Source organism: Gallinula chloropus (genome assembly GCF_964237585.1).
Source record: "Gallinula chloropus genome assembly, chromosome: 4".
In the NCBI taxonomy this organism is placed as follows: Eukaryota; Metazoa; Chordata; class Aves; order Gruiformes; family Rallidae; genus Gallinula; species Gallinula chloropus.
This window is the reverse complement of record NC_140088.1, coordinates 4431512-4447133: the sequence shown is the minus strand read 5'-3', so window position 1 is coordinate 4447133 and position 15622 is coordinate 4431512. Positions and strand designations below refer to the sequence as shown.

The following is a 15622-nucleotide window of genomic DNA, read 5'->3' as shown; positions in this document are numbered from 1 at the left end:
GCCACTGTGAATCATGTGATAAACACAAGCAGCAGTCAGCAAGGGAGACTGAATGTCAGGTTTTATTAAAGTGGATGAAACCCAGAAAAAAAATTCATAAAAGTCACTTAGATAAAACTTGGGTGCATCCTCACCATGGCTTGGGTTGGCTGGTTAGCTAATTCAGAGGAACTGGAAAGCTCTGGAGAGTAACTAGTAGATCCATGCAGAGTACACTCAATAGCTGCACAGCCTTGAGTGTTTTTAGGTGGAAAGGAGGGGAATTGTGTTGAGGGGAGGAAGACTTTAAAACAGGTGGGGCAAGTGAGGGGTCAGCCACAAGCTAATGATGCTTTCCTGAGAGCAGGGCAAAAGGGATGCTCAGCAGGGTTAGGTAACCAGGGCAGAATGGCTTAAAACAAAATGCTTTGTTTGACCTGCTAATTAAGTGCTTTCCTGCAGGATGTAACTGAGGCCAATAGCTTAGAAAACCAAAGGAAGTGGATGTTTAAGGAATGAATGACAGGTAGAGTTCAAGGTCTTCTAATCCTCAGCTGTAGCCAGATAAGAATAGCTTGCTTCAAGGTTTAGTTGCACAGTTATGTTCTTTGGGAGGCATTTAGTTCTTATGTACCTAATGGTGATGATGTGTCAGCAGACATGAGCCCTCCACTAGGGTCACTACTGCAAGCCTGTGTGGTAGAATTCCTGCCCCATACTGTTCCTCTATCTCCAGTTTAGCAGGTGGGGCAAGAAACTGGAAAGTGATGGAGCAGTTCTTCCCCTTCTTGTTCTTGTTCCCCCATCCTTGTAACAAGATGAATCATGGCAATACAAAGCTTTGCTTCCTTGCTAGCAAACAAGACAACATCCCCCCTGTGACAGAGAGGATTGGAGCGATTCAGTTTTAGGTCATTAGAAAGCTGAGGGTACAATGAAAGACAAACTTTTGCACTTCCACTTCCTTCCTCCCTCTTCCACCTGCTCTGGCTTCTGGTCTGTCTGCCTTTAACCATAAGGGGGGAATCAAAGGCTGGTGAGGAGTGGTTTTCACTTCTGCAGTCCTTAGAACTGCAGAGAAGGAACGAAAATAAGGAACTAGACTGCAACTCATATTCATTAGTGCCTGGAGAACAGAAAGGGATCTTGAGTAGTCTTATTAATTATTTAATGTTAAATATTAATATGATCACTTGTGTAGCTCTGGGGTGTAAATGTCACTGTTTGGTAGGTCTCACCTGATGTCTGTTCTGCAGTACAAATCCTTCTGAGCTCTTAGAAGGGAACTGTGTCTATATACTAGGGGTAGATAGATACTGCCTGTGTTGTAGTAAGGTCTAGACAAGCTTTGAAAGACCTGCTAGCTGACCTACAGCTAGCAAAACTATTTTAAATGTAATGCAAACCTTGAAATAAGAGGAGTTCTTTATACTTTTATGTAGACAAGTCCCTTGATACCTGGCCAATTGTATTTTTTTTACTGGATGAATGGATTAGTGAGCAAATCCTTCTGCTCTGATATAAACTTCATGACATGCTAGCCTTTTTTAACTCTGATAAAATAAGCTAAGTGAGTCTTTAGGAACTTATGGTATGTTAGCAAGCAATTCTTTTACCTGTGTGCCATTGCATTGTGTGGGTCAGAAACACAGCATGCTTGGATCTGCCAGAATAAATGACTCCAGAACTGTGGTTGAAACATAGTTTCTGTTCCTGCAGTAGCCCTATTGCTCTTACCAGAGCTACAGTGTTTCAGGTGAAAGCCTTAATCAGGCACCTTGCCCCTTAGGGTGGGCTCACATGTGGTGTTGTTTAGACTGAAATATAAGATAGTCCTTAAAATTGTGAGGTTCAGAAAGCATAAAACCCAGAAGAATGCTCCTGTTGCCAAAGGGTAAGAGTCTGGATGGGATGAGCTTGGCCTTGCTGCAGTGGCTCTGGCTAATCACTTCAGGTGGTTGCTTTAGCCACATGCCCCTTCTAAGTGAAGTGGCGTTTCCAGAGGTCCCAAGCAGGACGTGCCCTGTGTCCCACACAGCCTGTGTGTGCAAGTCTGGTACAAACAACACCCCACATTCCAGTGGTCTTGTGCCGTTGTCCTGTCACCATTCAGACTCACATTATGGAGTTGTAACTCAACCTTATAAAGCAAGTGCTATTCTGGCTTGGTGGTTGCTCTGCCAGAGCAAGGTGGAGATGTAGGTCCCTCTACAGCCAAGCTGAACTCCTTAGGGAATTTAATATTTTTGTCTGTTTTCTGAGCAGGTGTTTACTTGTATCACAACCACTCTCCTTCAGTGGTGCCCTGGCCCTGTCTGCTCAAAAGCTACTGAACTTAGGCCTCAAAGGCTACTGAATCCCCCATAATCTCTGCAGAGCAGTTTCCCTCCAGGTCAGGGCTGAGATGGTGCTAGTGGGACCGGAGTGGTCCCCCTTCCATGCACATCAGTATTCTACTCTAGCACTGATAGGGTGCTCCAAAACCATTTACATATTATCACTGGTCCAGCTCAGAGCTAAGAAATGGAAGGTTTCTTTCTTTAAGAACAGTATCATGCGTGTCTTTTTGTAATTAATCAGTGTGGTTCTGTGTTCTTATGTAGCCAACACAGAACTTGTATTTAGATTTAGTTCTTACTGCACTTCCCATAGCCCTCATGGTGATACTTCTTCCTGCTTCCTTTGACACTTAGACAATAAAATTCCCTCTGTACTGCTCTCAGCTTGTGCAGAGAAAACAAGATGTCTGTACTGTCTCTTTCTTGCCAATTTAAACTTTCCCACTGCCAGTCAACCGAGAAGTCAAAGGCACAGCCTGGAGCGGTGGCACCAGACAGACTCTGAATAGATGCCCTGTATTTGCAGCACTATGGTGATGGAAGAGCCCTCTTTCTCCTTCAACTGGAACCAGGGAGTATGTCTGTACACACAGAGGTAGCTGCCAGGGAGTAAGAAGTATGTATGTGGGGTTAAAACTCATCCTTTCCTCTTGAAGTGCCATCAGTCATGCTGGACAGACAAAAGAAGCCAGTGGATACAGCAACAGAAACTGCAGTCTGGACACAAAGCTGAAAGGGTTAAGACAAGCCTCTGTTTGACTGCACTTCTGCTTCAGGCCTGCAGCTCAGTGGCCTTCCAGACTAATGACCTCACTGGGACTTCTCAAGACGAATGCTGGGTTAATAAAGGACAGCCAGCTGCAAGATTCAGTGCGTCTCCCCAGCAAGGGGGATCCAGCTTTATTCATGGGATCATCTTTCAGGCATAACACATCCCTTCTCCCTAGGGAAATGAGTAATAGCTGGGACCAGGGCCAGGACACAGCCAAGCCTACAGCATGTAGAGGAAAGGAATAAACATCCCCTAACCTGTTACTCCACAGAGAATGGCACATGCCATACTCCCTCCTAGCTGCATTAATTGTGTCAACAACTTCTGACCTGAGGAGAAGTAATTGCACAGCACCTATAGCAGATGGTGTCAAGACACAAAGAAAGTAGCCACTTCATAAGCCTGCACGGCCTGTGCTCAAGCCCAGGAGCTGACAGAAGACTTCAGCAGCAGATGAAGGCTGCTTGTTCCCCTATTAAATGCTTGAAGATTAAAATATTAGTTAAAAAACTATTAAAATGCTGTGACACCTACAAATCTCTGCTTTGGATGCTTCATTGAAAATAGTCCCTGCACCATGTCTTAACAGAATTTGCTAAAATCAGGTAACTAAAGCCCTTGAGATGGGGGTGGGGGTTGGGTGATAGTTAGACAGTGGAGCAAGAAAGGCAAAACAATGACTTGGCCATAGCTGAGATTGAGTATGACATTCTGCTCCCTCTTAGATCAGCAGCTCCCTGCTGCTGATAGTTCTAGGGTTTTAAGTCAGTTAGACATTATGCTACTTGGACCTTAATGAAAAACCTGTGTCTTGGAAAGGATACACAACTCAGCAAAGCAGTAATTAGAGTAAAAAATAAGAAAAAGAAACCCAGTCACCTACTATGCTGAGACTGCAAAAATGAAGTCTCTTGCATGCCTAAAAACACATAGATTTCTATATCTATTCATGAGAGAGTGAGACTGAGCCTTAACAGCACCATTCATGCTGGATTCACTGCAGGGTTACCAAACACAAAGGCATATGGCACACTGTGGACAGCAGGCCATTCCAGACGTCAGTTAACTCAGCTGAGTTGGCTTTCCTGGTTTCTATTTGCATTTTGGCACAGAATGCCTCCCATCCTATCTCCAACCTCACTCTGTGAGGAAAGGAGGAAAGGAGTAGCTTTAGAATAACTACTGCCTTCATCTAGTCCCAGTTCAGGAGCAGCTCCTGTAAGTGGCTGGTAACCAAATAAACTTAAGACTCCTGTAGAAGGCTTTCCAGCCAGAAAGAAAGGACCAAAACCCCAAGAAACATTGCTCAGGCTTGAAGTCAAGTGTTTTTTATGTATAAAAGGAAAGACTGGATGGAACAAATGCATCTTTTGTTGTAGCACATGCCAGCATCTAGTCCAGTCCTCCCATTTGCCACCTCAGCACCTTTAAAGCTCCTGTGTTTGTCTAACCAAAATGAGGAAAAATTTTCCAGCCCTACTATTCAGCATTCCTAGTCCCTTAGAGCACAATAATGCTCTAGAATGGAAACAGAATAAATAAATTTTAAAACAAATTAAAGGAAAAGGAGCTTCAAGACCAGAATGACATTCTCAGTGGCAGCTGGAGGGTAACTTGACAGGTGATGCCAAACTAACCCAGCTAACAAAAGGAAGGAGCTGGAGGCTGCCAGCTGTCCCAACAGTCATCTTGGTTATCATTGTAGCAGTGAGTTCTCTGCAGAAACTCAGTAGCACAGCTTGGAACACGTTGCAGCTTGTGCATTTCAGTGGGAGGCTGCTATGGGAAGCACCACAGGCTGGGCAGCTACAGCCTGGTGAGCAGCAGGTCACAGCCAGCCCGTAACTTGCACAACTGCAAGGAGATGGTATCCCACTAAGGCCTGTGTCCAACTCCTTCAGATGAGCACTTAGATGGACCTTGGACATGCCCGCAGACTCCTATCAACACATCCAATACATGTTTATTAGTGAGGTGGTGGCAATGGAAGGAGATGCTGCCCTGCAGCAACACCCTGCCTTGCAGGCTGCCCTCACCACTCTCCAGTATCATTAGGAGCAGGGCACATACCATGCTGAACGGGGCTTAGAGCCTCTAATGGACTCCTCAAAGAAGAGGAACTAAGGTAAAGTCTATTTCAGAGTTCTGCCTTGCTTCACAAAGCCTGTGGCATACAGGGTGTTAACTCTTAAGTGCTTGTTTCCCCCTGTTTTATATAACAAGAGTTGTTCCCATCTAATTGTTGGATTCAGAGCTCCCATCCCTCCCACTTAACCCTGCAGGGGTGAGGGAGCCCACTATCTTATGGCTTGACACTATTTAAATGCTGAGTTTATAATGAGACTTAGCCCTAAGGAGTTCCACCCATAGCTTTAAATGAAGAAATATAGCTGCAGAAAAAAACCAAACACCAGTAACTCACAAAGATAACTGGAGCAGGCAGTCGTGGGAAAACAGCTGCTGGAGGGATGCCTCAGCAGCAAAAAGCATGGAGAAAGAAGACCTCAAGCAGCAGCCAAGTTCATTTATTGAGAAAGGGAAAGAAACTGGAGCAATTATATTTGTTTACCACTCCTCCTATCCCATGTAATGGGGAAAACTGATTATAAAAGGGCATCCTCCTGAAGTGATGAACTTCCAACTCTGAGAAAGTGAAGGAAGTCCAACTTGTATCTAAACAGCATAACTAAACACAGCTCAGCAGCTGGGGTGCAATCTGAGCTGTTGTCTACCAAAGACACTTGTCAAATGCATTTGTCTCCACAACTGCATGTTCCTGCAGCTTTGGAGACTGGGAGCAGGGTACATATGCACACTGCCAGTGGTCTCTGTCACCCCCTCCCTTAAGTACCAGTCTCTGAGCTCTACACCCCTACTAAAATGGTGTGGATGATCCTGTCTCTACTATACTTTCCCTTTCTGAGTACAGCTGATATTCCTGCTGTTCCATTTAATAACCAGTTACAGGCCCCTCTGTATTTATCAGACAGCTCTGCTAATTACAACTAATCACACATTTAGGTGGGGAAACAGTGTTCAGAGCTACATCTGGAATCTTGGTTCTGCTTCCCACCACAAGTTGTTAATTACCACAGCTACTGTTAAAGCATCACAGAACACATTCTTTTCTCCCTACAACTATGTATTAGTTGTTATTTCAGCAGTGGGGACTCTTTCAAGCCCATATCCAAACTTGTCCTACAGTCCCCCAAAGCTGGGGGCATTCACAGGTCTCCAGCTCCATCTGAAGTTAACTTTGAATTGCTTTAGAACACAGGTTCCTTTCTATCCTGAAACAGGTCAGCTCTGTAGGGGTCTGTACCAGAGCTTCAGGGACAGTGGTCAGAACAACCAGAGCCATCAGCTCTTCTGCCTCACCTCTGTGTGCCTGTATGCAGTCACCAGCAGTGGCCCTGCCTTTCTGCAACAGTATCACCCATGAATTCCCAAAGAAGCTTGTGTTGCCCAGAGCTCCAGGAGCCATTGGTCCCTCTGGGAGTTTTCTAACCTTCAGAAAGAAGCAGCAGAGGATCTGCAGGCACTGTCCTGGGGTTTCTCAGCACATGATTCCATATCCTGTTTTCAACAGCTTAACCAAGTTCATACCATACTATTTCAAAGCATCAGTTTCACTAATTGGAACAGAAGCTTTTAAAAGTATATATATAGCTGGAACCTTAAAACCTCCCTCAGAGGTGCCTTCCTGCAAGTTACCCCAAAGAAAAGTCAAGTCTTTGGTTTAAAAAACCCAGATGCTTCAGCCAGTGCAAGGGCAACCAGTTCACCTGAGGGTGTACTGAGCACACCTTGCAGGTCCCAGCAGGTGGGGCAGGAGGGCTGCTTTCACACAACCACACATCAACTGACCACCAGACCCAGCCAGCAATTACAACTGAAGCAGACAGCCACAGTTTTAAGTGCCAACACTGAGTCACAATGGTTTTTTGCTTTGCTTTTGGTTGGTTGTTTTTAAACCTTCAGTGTCTTCCAAGTTTCCTATTACAGTGTTACCAGCTGGTGGGAGTTATCTGCAACCAGGCTGCTGTCTGGCAACCTCTTCAAGCCCCAGAGAAAATAAAGCTCTTGGTTGGCTGATTTCCCTTTCCTTCCTGCCCTTTACAAATCCAACCAACTGCAAACCCAGAGGAAGAGTCCTCACAGAAATCAGTGCCACTGCCAGGCACACAGAGCCACAGACACACACAGCTCTGCATCCCTCCCCATGTATAAACACCAGAACCATTACCTGGGGAAGCAAGGGCAAAGCTGCAAACCTCTTCAACCCCAGATGGCTGTTTGCTTACACAGACTCCTACATGTTACCCCAGCTGGGGTAGCAAAAGCCATCCCCATATCACTAGGCAAATGCCACACCATCTGCCAGGAGGAAGGGAATATGCAGTCCTTACACAATCATATGGGCACAGAACACAATCCCCACACAGCCTCCTTGTTTCTGTACAGTGTACAGAAGGGAGCTGTAAAAGATCAGCAGTACTTGCTTTCTTTGGGAGGAGGGGAAGGGTTCCTGAATGCAAACCATTTTGCAAGACAAGCCCAAAGCCAAACAAACCACCTCTGGAACCTGGGGATTTGCTGGCAGGCAACACTAGGCCCACTTGCCTCTCTTCAGCCCCCATTACTACTACCTTGTGTAGCTAATTCTTCCTCTCCTCTTTCATATTCCAGCCAGAGCAAGTCCTCAGAGGGTTCAGCTGCCAGGCGTACAAGGTACTACAGTTACTTTGTGTTTTCTTAGACTAGAATTTTTTTATTATTTTTAAATAAAATAACATTTAAAACATTAAAGCCCCCCAAAATAACCCAGGAAGAGAGAACAACATTTCAAATTGCCTTGTACCTTCACACAAAAGCCTGAGATGAGACCAGATTTCCCTGCCTCGCTTGCGAGTGGAAGACTGAGAATGTTTCTGCCCAAACTGCTCTCATCTCTGAGATGCATCCTGCATCTCAGCACAGGAGAGAAAAAGAGAAAACCCACTAAATGCCTGGCTAAACTGGGGAAATGTACCCAGGAACAGGTACAGTTCTATTGGGTTTGTACCAGCCAAGCCACTGCTGACAAAAGCACACTGAGAGGATACCAAGGCTAAGCTGGGATCCGAGCGACTGCCAACCTGGCTGCAAGCTACACACACCCTTCCCTTCCCTCCCAACTCCTGTCAAGAGACAGGGGTCAGCCCTACAAGTCCTACCTACTGAAAAGTGGCTGGCTCCAGAAGAAGGCAGTAGCATGAGCTTCTGTCAGGTGTAGGAAGATGCTACAGGTTGGCCACCTGGCCCCTAGCAGCCTGAATGGAGTGACAAGTATCAGCTCTTCCATCTGATGGCTCTGCTGCCTCTCACATGCCTTCCAGTTTCCCCTCTCTTTTGGGACCTCACAGAGCTACAGACTCCTGGAGCTGTCATGCCTTTCAAGATGATTTTTTCCACCTGACATTTACTGAGAAAATTGTAAATATTTTTCCTACAATTGCCAAGCTAGGTACCATTCTGAAGCTGCCAGAAAGAAGAGGGAAGGCTCCCAAGGCCTCTAGACTTTTGCTGCAGGTCTAGAGCTCCTGCAGCTGGCTCTGCAGAACCCCTGGCAATCCCATTCCCTGGTCCATTAGTCACAGCAAGCACCTTCTTTTAGAAGCTGTGCAAAGACTCAAACCCCTCTGCCAGCAAGGCAGCCCTCTCACGGTGTTAAGTAAAAGCCATTTCCAAGCAGTTGTCACCATTCTCAAAGGCAACAGGACAACTACTCCTGGAAGGACCATACTTCAGAGCCTATCACTGAGAAATTCAAAGAACTATTGTTTTGGTGTGAAAGCACAGCGGTGCATCCATCCCCTGCTGCTTGGCAGCAACTCAGTAACCAGAAGGAGGCAGTGTTGCCTCTCTCTTCCCCAGCAATTTGAGGCTCTTGCACAGCGACAAACATGTTCCTGCAGCATAGAAAGTATCTGCTGAGCAAAGCAGGGGAACAAGGATCCCTATAAGAGATGGTAACGGCTGAATACAACTGGAAGCCCTCTGGGAACACAGCTCAGGTTTGGCAGAGACCTACAAAACGCCAACACGTAAAGCACTGCAACTCTCCCATCCCTGCTTCTGTAAGGGTGTGAGTGGGGGAAAGGGACTTTTAGAGCATGACAAGGAAAGGAGTTTTCTTGCAAGCAGGGTGTGCAATCCAAAGCCTCAACTGCTGTCTTCAGAACAGCTTTCCTTTAGGGAAAGGGAACTGACACTAACCCTCTCTGAGACCAGAGATCTCCAAGCCAAAGCTAGCCAGCAGGCAGAGATGATCAGAGGAACAGAAGGCGTTTGGTAAGCCATTTGCCATCAACAGGACATCTTCAGAGAGAAGGGAAAGGCGGCCCAGCAGCTTCAAGGCTCCATCCCGGTACAGCCGCCGACCTGACACAGAAAATGGAAAGAAACATCAGCCAAAGACTGGGGCTGTAGCTTAACTCAGCACTCAGAGGGACACTTGTCAACGCTTTCCTGTTCTTTCCCAAATGAATGAAGACAGCCTGCACAAACACTGTGTGCACCTCTGAGTCCAGATGTGAAAGCAATGAGCACTCTGTCATACTGCTGTTGAACGGCTTCATGTACTTATAGGCAAAAGAATCAAGTCTATACTGAATTCACCAGGCAGGTGCTAACAAGAGAAGTTCTTTTCATGGTACTAACTCCTAGAAATAGCTTTAGATTCTCCCCTGAGGCAGAATTAATCTCTTCATTCCTAAACTTCTCACCAAAGTTGAGCCTGATACAATCCAAACCAGCCCAGAGGCAGTTCTGCATTTATGTGTAGCCGTTCATCAACCTAACTCCTGTTTCAGGCAGCAGAGAGGTGGTGCCATTGTATGGTGACCAGTCACCACCTTCTAAGTAAGGCCAGTGTGTGGTCTCAGTCAGACCAATAGTCCAAGTACAGACCCAGCACTGCCTGTTATCAGGCACACAAGTAAGGTACAGGCACAAAAGAACAGAACCCATTCTGTTCTAGCTTCCTCAAAAGTCTATGAGAACCTAAGCTAAGCAGCTTTAGTTTTTCCACAGCACAGAGAAACTGTCTTGTCACGATACCCAAGCAAGTGTCACTCCCACTTCATGCATCATTTCCAAGTGCCACCCTGCAGATCCACCCCACCCTACCGAAACGCGCTGCCCAACACGGGGCTGCTGGGATGCCGCACAGCCCCCTCCCAGTATCACAGAGAGAAGCCCCACACTCACCCCCCCTGCTGCCATTCTCCACAGGCTTTGCTGAGTAGAAAATATAATCAACGGTGGCTCCAAGCCCCATGGGCATCGTTGTGACCTCCGGGCGTCCCCTCTGTGGCAGGAAGTGGCTGTAGGCAGAGGTCAGGTTGAGGCCATGCTGGAGGACACCTGAAGACCTGCACGGGAACAGCCAGTTGACCAGTAGGAAGGGAAGAGGATGATGCAGTGTTCAGTACTGCAGTCCCAGCTGAAGTTGGACGTTCCCTTGCTGATGCAACTGTCTAAACTATTTCTACTTTGAGAACACAAAGAAGACAGTCTTGCAGAATTACTCACTCCACTTAAACCAAAGGCAAAGTGGACTATGAACTTCCCTTGCCTCCAATACCCAGTCCAGCTCATGTCCTTCGTTCCCAACCCCACCAAGCCAGTGCTGACAGAACAGCACCCAGCTGCTGGGACAACCCTGGGTAGATCTGGCTTTTCCAGATCCCCCTCCTTACTCTCTTCCACCCTCACATTTATTTCAATCTCTACCACTGCCAGATTTTCAGTGTGCAGGACAAGGAGACCAGACTTGAGGAGTGGGGCCATTGAAGGTGCACCAAATTACCTTGGGACAAATGGCTGAGGATCAGGGTCTTTCACCAAAGCAGCAGGCTTGGGCCAGTTTGCAGGGCGGTCTGCAAAGGAGCAAAGAGATTCCAGCCAGACCTACACAGATCCTCCAAGATGCTGCTCATCCCAAGTCTGAGAAGCTTCAACCGAGACCAAATGAATCTTTTTGCCCAGGAAGAGCAGACAGCTTCCAGTCAGAGGCACCTTCAAGAAAAACATCCACAGGAAGCCCCAGCCCTAAGACTATCAGGAACTTCCTGAGAGCAGATCACTGCAAACAACTGAGAAGTCATGTTCTGCCCTGCTAACAACAGGTCCTTAAAACATTTCATATTATTAAAGCTCAGGACACTTCAATGTTTGCTCTCAAAGAAAGCTCATTTGTCTCAGCCTACAGCTTACTCAAAGGGTGTCTAGAGAGGCAGAACATAAATTGAGAGAGCAGAACAAGCCATGTCACAAGGCCCAGAGGACTACTGTGTACCAGCATCCAGAGATACCTATATTGTGGCCATCATGACATTACATTCACAGCTGTTCCCCACAAAAAAATCATGAAGCAGGGAAAAAAAGAATTATTTTTTCATGTTCTATAAAACAGCTTCCAAAAGAGGCTGAATTTCAGTACACCTCAAGGAACAGTCAGTGTGTATGAAGGTGCTGAGCTCTCATGGAATCCATTAGCAGCCACACAGCCACAGAAGGTACCTTTCTGCCTTCCCTTTTCCTTGCCGAGCAGTACCTCCACCTCCCTCAAATTTTCATCAAAACTGAGCTAGGTGAATCACAAGCTGAAAAGTCTCCCATGAATACCTGGTTTAGCATCTGTCACACCTTCCAAGAGCACCAGCTGTGGTGGTCGTTCACAGGCAAGGTCACAAAAGCGAAACTGGAGCAGGAAGTCCCGGCTGTACTTACGTCTGCCTGCAGAGAGAAACGCCAGTCAAGAGGAGAAAGTAACTGCAACAAGGACACATGGACACCTGCACACTCCTCACACCTCTCTAATGGGAAAGAGGTTTCTGTGACCTAGCACTCTGATGCCATGAGAATGAGAATCACTTTATAATCTAAATGGAGAACATATATGTTGATCTAGAAGAACAGAGTTATTGCTATCCCTTCAGCTAATGCAAGAGTCAGGGTCAGCACCTTGATGAAATAAAAGTGTCCCCTCTGAGATACAAGAAGTTCAAGGGATTTTTAAGCAAATCTGTTAGTGGGCAACTCAAGGAAACATCTGCCAAAAAAAAACCAGTTCTGGAGATGAATATAAGTTCTACATTAGAGATTCCAACAAAAGCTCTTTAGATTTGGTTCCTTTTTAAAGTCTTCTCTAAGGACAGCAGAGAGCAGTCATCCTTGTAACTGGGCTCTCATGAATGACTTCCTATTCCTATTAGTGGTGTGCAGATACTGCCCAAAACTGTTCCCACAAACACCTGCAGCTGCAAGCTGTGGCTGCTGAACATGGCTCACAACGGCACAAAAGCATAAATCCAGGAGTATGAAAGAGAGATGTAGCATGATGGCTACTGGCAGGGGAACATTCAGCTCCTGGCTAGAGAAAGAAAATGGCAGAAATAGGGCTACAGCAATAGACTCCAGCAAAAAACAAATGTAATTCATATATTAAGGAAAGAGAGAGGAGAATCTTTGCAGAGTGCCTAATGCAAGTCAAGATCAAGCTACTCAGAGAGACAGCAAGGCCCAGAAACTGTTTTATCCTCAGCAAGCTCCTGTTCCCGGTGCCCACCGGCACTCACCCGATTCCTTTGGCTGGCACAGAGCCACATACTGGCAGCTGTCTGTTACACCCAGCGAGCTTGGCCACAGTGGGGCCAGCAGCTTCCGTTGATGAAACTGTTGGGAGAAGTCTTCCTGACCAGACACCTGCAAGCAGGTCAGAAACAGAAAGATCAACAACACAAAGCAGAACTTCTGCAAGGCACAATGTACATACAAACACTTGCCAAGAGCAAAACCCTCATAGAAAGGCATCAGCCATGCTACTCAGCATATGGTGAGGATGTAAGAAACCTTCAGCTCTGGGGAACAGATACAAGTAGCTAAAAGTCACCTGAAAAGACATTTTGTAGGCATCTATTACTGAACTGATGATTCAGCTTGAAAGCCAACAATGTATTTGATTGTGGATACACGGTAGCAGGTAACCACAAGAGGCTCTAGTATAGATGCCTGTTTCAAACTGCTTTCAGATCATAAAACATCAGCAAGTCTTAGGGGAGTTGTAGTCCTCTATAGTTCCAGTCACCCTGGCACAAAAATCCCATAACAAGGGAGAACCAGGGCCTGAAATTAAGTGGTCTATTATCACCGGTCTGCCTGAAGAGAAACCAAAAGAGCAGTGGTGGAAACAACATGCACACAGTTGTCTGCTTCATTCCCCAGCAGTCCTGGAAGCACTGGGGAAGACTTCTGAATAGCTGAATTCAATATTCAGACTGTTTCTGCACAAAAGATAGAAGGTAGCCATGCATTTCTCCAGCAGCATGCAGTAAAAGAGCTGCCAGCCCCAGTTCTGGCTGGCACCTACCTTCCAGGCTGGCATCCCTTGGTATGAAAGTTCACCATTCCGAATGAATTTGTAGAGTGGAGAATCAGGCACAGAGTTCAGGTCTCCACACAAGATGACAGGATAGTAGCTGCCTTCAGAAGTTCTGGCAATCTTGTCAATCTCTGCTAGGAGCAAGGCCATCTGGGCCAGTTTGATATCTCCCCGACGGGGGTTGAACAACACATGAGTGTTGGCCACACACAAAGGAGTGACTGCCCGCAGATCACAGCCCTCTGGGGGCAGAGGCTGTAGCAGCAGCACCAAGCCCACGTTATCCCGATTGAGGACATCCAGGCCAGGCCGGAAGTATTCCACGGGGCTGAAGCTGATCAGCTGGAACCTGCAGTGCTTGTAGCACACTGCACAGCCATCTGTCTTCGCTCCAGTTCTCCGTTTATAGAAGCATGCAAACCCTGGAAAGAAACCAGCACCCATTAAAAGGTCTCTCTGGCCACTACCTCAGGCTCCTACTACAGCTGGGTACAGCATTATACCCAACCCTGTTCCAACAACCAGTTTGCCATTTATCATTTAGGGTGTTTCCTCTCTCCTTGTCCTTCTAGGACCCTCTCAGTTTTGGTACTCTGACCTGTCAACTCTGACAGAGCCCAATTAGTAAAGAAAGGGTGAAGATCTAGGCAGATGTTTCAGTAGTATGGGCCAGCAGCCACTTGCAAACACGAGTAGGTCTCTTAAGGCTGAGTGCTTTGAAGACTTTACACAGGAAGCAGTGCTTGGCCAGTCCCACCAGCTGGAGGTACAGAACCAGAAAAGCATGACATACCCATCTCCTTGAACGCCGGTTCCAGGTGCTCCCAGTAGTGGTTCTCTTGCACCTCCTGGAGACACAGAACCTGGAAGGAAGGCAGGAACCTCATCAGGATTTACTCGTTACCTTGTTTTGGGGAAGGAAGAAGCCAGAAAAGTGCATTCACATACCAACCCCACAAACAGAAAGGTCAACACTGCAACTCTTGTCCTGTACATTCTAGACAGAGAGAAATAACTTTCTGGGTCACTTCAGCTTATTGTTCTTTTTTCCAGTGGTGAGGCAGAAGATCCTTTATCACACAAAAAAAAGATTCAAGGAATAGAGAAAGAGCCTTCTATGCAGGCTTCCCCTCTTGTTCTGCCTTATAAACTTGGTCCTTTCTTCCCCAAACACACATTATGTCTTTTTCCTCTATTTCTGCTGTTTAAAGAACTTAAGCCCTGCTATCAAAGTATGACTAGTTTCTACAGTAACACAATCAAAGCAAGGCAGACACTCAAACCAAACACAGGTGGCCTCAAACACTCTCAGAGGAATCACTGTTCCAGTGGCATCTTCCTAGGACTTTCCCCACGCTTTTTTTTTTTAATGCCATTAGATCAAACAAGGAATTCAAATTCTGGTGAGAATGATGTAGGAAGGGCTCAGTCATACTCACATCAGGATCCCAGTGCTGGATCTCCTGCAGAAGGTTTGGAAGGCGATAGTTCCAGTTCAGGATGTCTGGATGACAGTGTAGGTAGAGTTCAAGGCCCTGCTCCACCAGGTCCTGGGCAAGGATGTTGTATGACATGACACGAAATTCAAAGAGAGGAGTGTTTTCTGAGACCTGCTCTAGCACACAGGGCTGGGCAGAAAGATCCTCCCAGTCTCTCCACAGGATCTCTATATGCAAGAGACAAAAAGCCAAGTTACAGCCATGCTGGGTACCCTGCTGATACCATTCTCATGCTCCAAGCTTGGGTGTTCTACCCTCTGAGCAAACCTTCCCCCACTAGAGCTAATTTTAGATGCCTACGGATTGCTGTCATTTGGGATGGCCTGACAGAGGAGCAGAGTCAGCATCCTGAAACACTCAAATGAACAGCTTTTGGGTGTTTTTCATAGTATAAACCCAGCACTTGGGAACAGTTCCTGGGAAATGAACATATATCCAAGTTCAGGCCAGACAGCTGAAAAGCATAGAAACGACCATGACCAGCTGCCCCTCAGCAACAACTCACTTTATCATTTTCACTAGCAGATCCTGTCAATTCTGCATGGACAGAACCAGTCAATGTCTTACTGACAGCAAGTCTGGACACAATAACCCCACCACACTCACT

General features: G+C 46.5%; 1 protein-coding gene across 1 annotated transcript in view; it reads right to left on the bottom strand.

The window, feature by feature from the left end:
• ANGEL1 (angel homolog 1) overlaps window positions 1-15622 on the bottom strand; it is a gene marked incomplete at both ends in the record, with an annotated part of 84476 nt that overhangs the window by 66445 nt on the left and 2409 nt on the right. Inside the window, 8 exons of the mRNA XM_084262849.1 lie at window positions 9349-9513; window positions 10342-10505; window positions 10943-11012; window positions 11761-11867; window positions 12710-12840; window positions 13505-13938; window positions 14310-14379; window positions 14956-15182. Coding sequence (XP_084118975.1) covers window positions 9349-9513; window positions 10342-10505; window positions 10943-11012; window positions 11761-11867; window positions 12710-12840; window positions 13505-13938; window positions 14310-14379; window positions 14956-15182 — 1368 coding nt within the window. The remainder of the gene's footprint in view (window positions 1-9348; window positions 9514-10341; window positions 10506-10942; window positions 11013-11760; window positions 11868-12709; window positions 12841-13504; window positions 13939-14309; window positions 14380-14955; window positions 15183-15622) is intronic.